The sequence below is a fragment of the Homarus americanus genome, unplaced genomic scaffold (assembly GCF_018991925.1).
Source record: "Homarus americanus isolate GMGI-L3 unplaced genomic scaffold, GMGI_Hamer_2.0 scaffold28, whole genome shotgun sequence".
NCBI lineage: Eukaryota > Metazoa > Arthropoda > Malacostraca > Decapoda > Nephropidae > Homarus > Homarus americanus.
The window spans coordinates 2,042,453-2,053,234 of NW_024742238.1; the positions used below are offsets into that span (position 1 = coordinate 2,042,453).

Genomic DNA, 10,782 nt, shown 5'->3' on the forward strand with positions numbered 1-10,782 from the left:
CGTTTCGGTACTAGAAAATACATACATAATTTTTCAAAAAATTTATACGACTGCAGCGGTCGCATATCCGGATGGTTGTAAGTCAAGTTGGTCGTAAGTCGAGTTGGTCGTAAGTCGAGGAGTACCTGTATGTAATTTAGGGTGAAAGGGAGGGTTGAAGAAGAGCAAGATCATTCACTATAGCAATTTAAAAAAAATAATAAACTGAAATACAGTGTATATGGGATTGAAGAATAGGGGAAAAAGAAAAGAGAAAGGAAGACACAAGAAGAGGTAATGGTGGATTGACTTGTGTCAAAGTAAAAGAAGTAAAAGTAATAAGGGAGGTGGTGACAGGTTATAACTTATAAGCCAGCTTAAACCACAGTGAGGCACAAAGCATTAAGGGCATCACCACAGTATCGTTAAGGATGCAAGTAGGAAAACTGATAGAGTGGATGTTATGGTAAGTGTGTACATATCATGTGTACACAGCTGGAGGTGCCAAGATCATGAGCCAGTCATCATCAGAGGAGCTTCATGGCCAGAGTTTCACAATCAAGGCAGCCATACTGGATGTCGGGGAGATGACTACGCAACAAGTCAAGATGGCCACTCATAGATGGCAACCAACACTCCCACCACTGCTGATTCTTTTGCGAACCTGATTTACTCGTCTGTTCAAAGCACATCAGTTGAGGTCTACAATTTTTACTGTGTATTACTATGAAATTTATCAACAATATTATCTACTCTGTCTACACGATTATATTTTTAGTGGTTTCAATAAATTCAATGTCTTAAACTAAGTATGACAATTTATGTAAAGATCCTGGGAAGGTTTTTCATGTGATTAGGCAAGAATCTTGTAAGTGATCCCTTGTTAACAATTGTTTAAAAAAGTATACTGTAGTGTACTGTATAAAGTATTGTTCCTCATAAGAATTTATGTAAAAGTTAAAGAATAAGTTTACTAAGTACACTGTACCTGGTAAAGTGAATATTATAGAAGATTTAATAAAGAGAAAACTGTAGCAAAAAACAAAGTGTATTTAGGAAAGAATGGTGTAAGTTGAGCAAAGGAAGAGGATACAATATATGTATAAAATGTTTGCAATAAGGGACGTAAGTGAAAAGTTTCTGGTGAAGGTGTAGAAATTTTCATTTATGGATTGAGAAGTATTAGGTCATAAAGTAAACAGAAAAGTGAAGTGGAAAATATTAGATCTGCTAATACAAAAAGTGTTATCTGAACAGCTGCAAACACCTTTATAAAATTCACAGAATGAAGTACTATCAGCTGAGTAACCAAAAACTGGAATTCATTTGAAATTCAATACTGTATATGAAGCCACAATTTATAATAAAAATTATGTACATCAATGAAGGCGTCATTCTCATGTTTAAAGGTTTAGCACCTACCATTGCCCTACTTTAAATATCTTTAAGCTGTCTTTACCTATCCTACCAGATTTTCTCCATCTCTTGGGACCGCTTTTATTTTAATTTATCCATTCCAGTCTCTGCCTCCCCCTAATGTTCCTACCCTCACATTAATACATACTGTTATCCCATCATCCCTAATCATAAGGCCGAAAATCATGTTTTTCTTATTCTATAAACCTCTAGTATTTCTCGCATTATTCTTACCTATCTTAATCCTTTTTTTATTTGTTCTATATTTACAACTTAACTTCAAAAATTTTTTCTGTAGCACCACAATTTGAAGGCCTCAAGTTTCCTTTTGAAAGTGTCAATGCTTCTGACCCATACAAAAGTTTAAAACATACATTTTATTTCAGAAGCCTTTTTTTTTAATTAAAATTAATATCCCTTTTCAACCAAGTACAGGCTAAATTTCTGATGATAACTGACCAGCCAAACAGTGACATACAGTGGTCCCTCGGTTAACGAGCACAATTCGTTCTAGAAGGTTGCTCGTTAACCGAAAAATTCGTTAACCGAAACCATTGTTTCAATGGGTTTTTGGGTAATTGGTTCCAGCTCACTGAAAATTGCCTAAAGTCAACAAAAAAAGGTAGTAAAGTACACTTACTTTGAGGTGTGTATGTAAAAGGCTTCTGGATGATGATGATGATGGGAATTACAATGGGGGTGGAGGAAAAGGGAGAAGAGAAGTCACCCCATGGCACCATTTCACCCATAAAATTTTAGTTCACTTGGTGTAATTCAAGATTATTTTCTTTAAATCAACACTGCACTGCATTATATATTGTCAATATGTAAAATAAATTTCAAAATGACCAATAATTTGACTGGAAACACAGAAAAAAAGCATTTATGTTGAAGAGAGTCTGAAGCAAGATGTTACCTCCACTGAAAGGACAGAGACTAACGCCTGTATGGTGTGTTGACAGGCTGTTTGGCGTGCTAAAAACTAGTTTCCCTGTACAGTACTTAAATTATGTTAAATAATTGTTAAAATGACTAAAAATTTTAATATAAGACTTTTAAAATTATTGAATAGTACAAACTTCTTGATATTTACTAAAATAGTGAGGAATTTAAGCCCTAGAACTGATTACTGTATTGGCGGACTAATATGACAGCTAGTGTGCAAGCGAAAACATGTTGAGGGGCACTCGTAAGGAATTCGTTGATCGAGGGAATGCTCATTAACCGAAGTTAAGAATCTTAAGGAAGGTAATTTGTTAACCGAAATTTTGTTAACCGAGGCGCTCGTTAACCGAGGGATCACTGCATATGCTTCATAATGTGACTCCCAAACTGTCAATCAAAAATTCTTTTGTAAACAATTTCAAGATTTTAATTGAAATTTTGCAATGGGAGAGGCATGGATCAAAACTTTGCTGGAGTTACCCTGCTACGTAAGTAAGAACGGCTAATACAGTTAAAGTAGAAATGTAACTATACTGGTTAACCATTTATGCCTTATATCTTTATGAAGTTTTTCACATTAGGAAACTAAACAACGAAAGCAATATTTGATGAAATACCCTGTATAAGTATTAAAGTAAATATGTTCCCTATCCTTCTATATCTCATCAGCCATTTTCATTCCTACATAAGGAAATGTTGGTCACGCAAAATCTTTTGTAAATATTGTATCATCACACACACACACACTTCTGCACATTCCTCTATTTAAGGAAGACACTACACTATATCTAATTTTGTCCAACAGACCTTCTAGTGATAAAAAGGATCATTCTTTAAAATCTATTACAGTACATTTATCAAACTGATTTTCTTAGGTTTTGTCACATTTGCTTTAAAACCATCAATACATTTCTGGCATATATTACTCCTTCACCATCCTTCCTTCTATACATATAAATACATTTCCCAGATATTGAACATGTAACTTCTACCTCTACTTCTTCCATCAGTTACGTATACGGTATACAAAATAATAAAAATCACAAACAACTACAGTATGTTGCACTTGTTAGTTTATACTTCTTGCATTTAATATTTTTTTTATTACACTCATAAACAGTTTTATGGTTTCTTTATCACTATGTCATTAGATTACATCTACTCTGTTCAGTGCATCATCCTTTCCTTGAATTCTCATTGTCCTTTATCTTAAACAATACCAACAACTGTAACATTTTCTCATTACTGTACCATATCATATTAATAATTATATTAAAGACAAACATCATACAGTACAGTATACATAAGAGTCACAACTCATCTTACCCTAAATTTTAATAAAGTCACTGATTCCTGTACCACTTTTAACAGAGGACATGTCTTTATTGAAAAGTTCAACTGTCTTTCATGGTTTTTCTTTTACGAATTTAAATACTAAAAAGTTATGTACTTTTCTATCATGCAGTCTACTGCAAACTTTGCTATATAAGTCAATGAAGCAGACATATACATGTTGGATTGTCCATGATTTTCTCACCTAACATTCTCATAGTACAGAATTTATGCATACAACCATTCATCTCCTATAAGAGTTTAAAATTTGGTTATTTTGTTCCCTTATTTACTTATACTTGGACTTTTTTTTTACCATAAATAGCAATAGATATTTCATGACACTGCTGGAGAGATGTTGAAGGAAAGAGAAGCTGTCTCCCTTAAAGTACAGAGTAAATGCTAAAACTGGCTCCTGCTTTGGACGTATGACTGACAAAACAACCTGAACCTACACAAACACTGTTTATCTTGCTCTGGTCATGAGACGGCTTATCTTGTTGATAACAGAAGAGAATCCTCAACTTGTAATTCTTTTCTTTCTGATGCTTTACTATCTGGTATTTAGTATGGAATATTTGATGACAAATTGGACACTTACACAAACACATCTTCTCTCCTGATGCTTTTCTTTTCAAGCCTATAACTCTTTGTAAGTTGTTACTGTGGCACTCTTTTTCAGTGCCACTTATCATGATATCCCTGAAATGATAAAATAATGGTGAATCTTGCAGAGAATTAAATAGAAATATCCAAATGTGTATAAGAAAAGTTTCTTCTTACATGATAGCTAACACTATCATACTAAATAACTCTACTGTATACAACCTGCAATCATTCCTTAACATTATTTAAACATAACACCTCTTGACCTTACCAATTAAGCTATAACCCATTTAACTCTATCCCTATCTTCCTCTTACTTTGTTTTCTCCAACTGTGGTGTTATGAATCTTTCTATCAAATCTCTCACTGTACCATCTAAGTCCACTTTCATCCATTCTACTTAATAAATTCTCTGATCTACTAAAATGTTTTTCAATCTACGTATTCCATCTCTTCCCTACCACTTTAATACTCTTATATTAAATATGACCCATAAGGCTGTCCTTTAATACAATAGATGGCCCCTGGATAGCCAAGCCATCTAATTGATGTGACTGTGGTAATGTTGAAATTTTTAGTACCTGTAACACTGCACCAACACAAGCTGAATGAACCAAGGTATGAACTACACGTATGTATTTAATCGTTGAGTTAGTCCTCTACTAAACTCCTGGAAAGAGAAAACAAAGCAAAACATTGTGAGTCTATTTCATGATCTGAAACTTTCTGTAACAATTAGATCCCAACTCAGATGACCACTCACATTCCCTGCACTGAGCAAAGGTTCTTTGGGTAAATTCAGTAACATCTCTAGCCATAAAATGGTACTTCATAAACTTGGGTCTTTCTTTTTGACTAGTACAAAAATATCCAAGGCAACCAGGACATAAAATGGCAGAATAGATTCTTTGCCAAGAGACTTACCGTACTAAAGTACACTGTATGAAATTCCAGACTGTGTGGATGCTTATCAACTCGGGAGAGATACTGCTTTATAACAACAGATGCAGGTTACCAGCAGTCTTTGATCTTGATTTGTGATCTTTTAAGTTCAATGAAGGCAAGCAATGAAGAATATTTTTGCATATCACATCATGTTGGGTTAATAGGTAAATTTGATTATTTGGCGAGAAATTACCTTCAGAAGGGGGAACCGCTGTTGTGTTTATTAGGTGAAACTCGTAACTGGAAGGGCTATTGAGTTTTTAAAGATTACTAATTGAAACTGTATATTGAATATGATTTCATAATAAAGCGAGTTTCTAAATCTGAACAGATTTCGAGGATGAGAGAAAAAAAATTTGTCAACTTTAAAATTTTGTTAATTATACCTTCAGGTGGAATATTCATGTAAAGAAATCTGTTTAATATTGAATTTGCCACACTTGGTTCTTAACACACTTAACAAAATTATAAATAGTCTAAATTTTGTAGGACAATCTTTCTCCCTTACCATACATTCTTTAAATGTCATCCTTGAACTTCCAGTCAAATACCATTAGCAGTCAATGTTCCTCAATTAAACTGGACCACAAAGTACAATCAGACATAAGATGGTTGAAGCTATTTCCATTGTATGGTTTACTGGACCACAAAGTACAATCAGACATAAGATGGTTGAAGCTATTTCCATTGTATGCTTTACTGGACCACAAAGTACAATCAGACATAAGATGGTTGAAGCTATTTCCATTGTATGGTTTACTAGACCACAAAGTACAATCAGACATAAGATGGTTGAAGCTATTTCCATTAGTATATGGATTATATAAACAGCTGCAGGCTGCCAAAAAGGAAAAAATCAGAATGAATGGCATAAAAAATTAAAAAAATTCCTATTCTCATACCTCCTCCAAAATAACACTAATCTAAATCCAGTAAAAGACTAGGAAAATAAAATATCCTTAGAAAATCTAGATATGAAGGATTTGCAGTTGTGAATAAGGATAAAATATTGTATACCCACCCAGTTTTTGAGATTGAACTTGTAAATGGACAAGAAGAAGCTTTGGACAATATTCAGTTATGAGAGAGCACCAATGCCTTTAGAGCAACAGTTCTTAACCTTTTCTTCCCCATTTGGCCATTACCAAACAATTATTTCTCCCTCACCCATACACCTTAGGATAAATGGCACTAGCCAGTGGTTCTATGCTGCTCACCAACAAGAAATTTTAAACAAAAATAGTGATTCAAGTGAAAAAATGCAGGAAGCAAATGCCCTGTAACTCGGTTAAGGGAAAATTTTTGTGGCATAAAATAAAACAAATATAAAATTCAAAAGTTCTCTTTTCTCCTCTAACTTACCAATATTTTCCCTAGGTTAAGAACACTTGTTCTAGGCCAAAATGGAGTTCCCAAGACTTTAATCCATTATGAAAAGTTTCCAAATGATCTAAGCAAGACTGGAAAAGGGAGGATATGAATACAGTACATGTGCTCCCAAACATTCCAACTTAAGGAGAAAACTCCCACTTTATATGATCGTTCTTGATGGATAGATAAAATAAACACCAGGAGTTTCTTGCTTCTTGTATCTGCCACTATGAACAACACCACCAGGAACTAACATCCAAAGATAGAATCCATCAGAGAGTTTGAACACTTAAACTACATTCAGAAGGTAATGCCTCCCTAGACAAAGCAACTGCTGTCATTCAAAGTACCAGCAATATGCCTCTTTGCGAAACACAGCACTATGGAAATTCCTCACTACATAAAGGACTGATGACTCCTGTTTATTAATACAGGCCACTGCAGATATGTAACTGCCAAAGAAAACAGAGCTTCTCCCATGATGTGATTTTCCTGCAAAATGGAAGAAGAAAAGAGGAACCAAAAGCTCTCTCAAGTTTAGGTTAAGTTAATATTCACTGAAAATTATGAGGTTGCATTACTGGGCAGGTATACACCTCATCTAATTCCATGGTTAATTGGTACAGTTGGCTTAATAGAAAATGAGAAAATTTGAGGCTGATGGAAACATTTTGTCTCTCTTCGAGATATCGGGTAGTAGGTAGTATGCAGTACTGTACTACCTTCTATCTCGAGGAGATGTCAGATTTCTCCATTGGCCACAAATTTTCTCACTTGCTATGATGTCAAATGTACATCCTTGATATCACAGAAGCCAAACCACCTTGAAGCAATGTTGGTTTGACAGTGAACAATGGTTACATTTTATTTATTTTTATATACGGTACATGAACTAAAATGTTGAATCAACAAACAAAACATCAGTTCAATGAAATGTCAATATATTCCCAACAGAAGTTTAACTAATACAGTACAGTATATTGATAAAATAAAAATGTTCACATTTAATCATTTATAGTATTTTTAGCAATGATGTGTAAAAATATGTGAGAGCATAATGAAGTTATGTTGCTAAGTGATAACCCCATTAACTGGAAAAATTGGTGCAGAGTTCTTTGAGAATGAGAAATTTCTGGGCATTGAGACAAATTTTCTCTTCCCCTGAAAAAATCCCACATGGCAACCTCTGTCATCTGCGATTGATATTTTAACACCCCTATTTGATAATCACAAAGCATAACCCACTTATTCACAAATCAAAAATACCCTACAGTAATATTTCAAACCAGGTGGGCTGGCTGCACCTCTCATATTCCAATGTAAGGTCCGCTTCACACTAGCGTTCTTTTCTGCACGAATGGACCCGAGCGGTTTCGAAAGTAATGAAGTTCCATGGGACAAAACATGGAAATTATGAAGTAATTTAGTTTGGGAGGAAACAGTCAGTAATTGTTTTCATAATATAAATTACATTAAACCCTCGAAAGTCCAGATAACTTGGGGGAGAAATGAGGGTCCAGACTTGTCGATTGTCTGGACCTTTACCAAGTTTTTTTGGGGGGTTCTGGAGGCCACTGTGCACTAAGCAGTCATTCATTACAACCCCCCCCCTCCCCAACACCACCACACATACCAACACCACCCACACATACCAACACACCCCAACATCACCCAAAAAAAAACCACACACACACACATCAGGCCCGGATTATGGGGAGGGCGTATGCCCAGGGCCCCCCCACAACATTGTAAAAAAAAAGTTTTAAAAACCTTTACCACAGAGCAATAAAAAAGTGGAACAGATTGGCTAACACTCGCTGTGCACCACTTACCGTAACTCCACCAGGCCACCACAAATATTTCCTACTAAAACTCATGTTTGGTGAACCGATTTAACTTATTTAACACAGAGATTATAATAAAATAATAAAAAGGCTGTATAAATAAGTGAACACTACACCACACAACTGGCCGCATGATGTTGGTGGTGCCACTGGCGTGCCGATCAGTTTGTTTACCGTACAACCAGCTGATGCAAATGGCAAATTGTAGGTCCGGCGTAAAGTACGGTAGAATGTATTCTACTCTCATGACACTATGATATGTGCTGAGTAACCCATTACCGGGTAATGTTTTATTGGACATGTCGAGTTTGGCTTGATGGTGTTTATAGATAATGTAAGTTAGTGTTATTACCATGATAACTGATTGACATGCCTGTGTCAAAATGAAGGAAATGGTGTGTGGTGTAGTTTTCATTAAATTATACAGGTATTGGATTTTCACCATTTTATTATAAACTCTGTGTTAAAAAAGTTTACCCAACATGACTTTGGTTACTGTAAGTGGTGCACAGCGAGTGTTAGGTATCGGTAGGCTGTTTGGTATTACAGTATTATTATTATATTTTTTTTACCGCTGTGGTAAAATGGGGTCGAGAGGTTGGTATAACTTCATATTATGTCCCCTTAAACCATCCTTAGATGATATTATACCCTGTATATATTTTATGTTAGCTGTCTTGGCAGCTCTGTTTATGAATGATAGGAGTTGGTAAAGGTGATTAATATAGTTGGGATCTCTGCATGCAAGTATTGTTTCGCTCTATGAAATATTATATTATATTCGAGTAGATTAACGCTCAATTAATATTTTTTCCTTCTTTTTTCGGGTTTGAGTCCCGTTTGACACTCCAGGACCTTTGAGAAAGAACCACGCACACGTGAATGAATGAACCACTGTGCGTCGATTCACACACAGAGAAACACACTATATCTACAAGTGACATAGATCGGCATTGCAACAGGCCACCTCGTGAGTACAAAAGTGGTGCCAAAAAGAGAAAAGTATCTCAACAGAGGGAACAAAGGAAAGAGGAACAGTTGTCAAATATGCCAAAACTCACTGGCCTTTTCAAAAAATCAAGCACCACAACCAAAGGAAGTAGTCTTGAGACTGAAGAGAGCAGCAAGGAGGTTGATGAAAGAAGTAATCCTGAGGCTGAAACAGAAACTAAAGATACTAGGGAGGAGGTTGATGAGAAAGCAAATGAAGAATGTGAAGAAGAAAAGCAAGGAGATGAAACAGCAGAAAATCAGAGTCACTGATGAAACAAATACATGTGAAACGAGCTGTGATATTGGATTATGGCCACATAAAGTTATCAGTGAAATGATTGACTATTGGGCAAAAAAGGGATCCAGCGACCTACAAAATAGTACTGAAGATTTATTTTAGAAATCAATGATTCAAGAAGATAACAGGAAAAGTACAAGTCCATCACCATTTTACCATAAGTGTACGCCAGCATTGTTTGTTATAAAAACAACAAATGGGGAATGCATCAATCGTCCATGGCTCTGTTTCTCACCCAATACAAATAAAGTTTACTGTTTTGTTTGCAAACTTGTCTCAACTAAAGATGTGGCATTATCCACTACTGGCTTCTGCGATTGGAAGCACGCCACAGAAAGTTTGTTCGAGCATGAAACTTCAAAGCCTCATTTGGAGGCTGTAAGGTTAGTTACACATCGTGGAAGAACTCCAGGGCATATACACGAGGAGCTTGAAAAGCAAGAAACCGAAGCATGGGCTTATTGGACTTATGTGCTCAAACGTGTGGTGAGCACTATCAAGTTTATAGCAGAGCGCGGTCTGGCTTTTTGTGGCAATGACGAACTAGTGGATTCTCCTACAAATGGTAATTATCTCGGCATCTTAGAACTTATTTCTGAATATGACAATTTCCTTGCAGCACATATTAAAGTACATGCTAACAAGGGTACTGGGCACACCAGTTATTTGTCCTCAACGATATGCGAAGAGATCATTGCCGTAATGGGCGAAAATGTATTGCGAGAAATTGTGTCGAGAATTAGGCAAAGCAAATATTTCTCTGTATCCGTGGACTCGACTCCCGATGAAGCTCACATAGATCAACTAACAGTAATCATTTGATACTTGTAAAACACTTGTGTGAAAGAAAGATTCTTAACATTGCTACCAAATGCCAGCCATACTGGTATTGCCTTGGCCACTGCTGTGCTCAACTTTTTTAAGGAAATAGGCATCAATTTAGATGATTGTCGTGGGCAGTCATATGATAATGCCGCCAATATGAGGGGAAAGTACAATGGTATGAAAGCTCATATTCTGGAGAAAAACAGTTTAAGTACATTTGTACTATGT

At 35.7% G+C, this 10,782-nt stretch overlaps 1 protein-coding gene across 1 annotated transcript; it reads left to right on the top strand.

Moving 5' to 3' along the window:
* Positions 1–9,837: 9,837 nt before the first annotated feature.
* Positions 9,838–10,551, top strand: LOC121876549. The gene has a single exon (XM_042381748.1). It carries the CDS (start codon positions 9,838–9,840, stop codon positions 10,549–10,551), a length of 714 nt encoding a protein of 237 aa, XP_042237682.1.
* The last annotated feature ends 231 nt before the right edge of the window (positions 10,552–10,782 follow it).

Excerpts from the sequence above, each read along its gene's own strand:
- LOC121876549 (XM_042381748.1), top strand. The coding sequence starts at position 9,838 with ATGATTCAAGAAGATAACAGGAAAAGTACAAGTCCATCACCATTTTAC.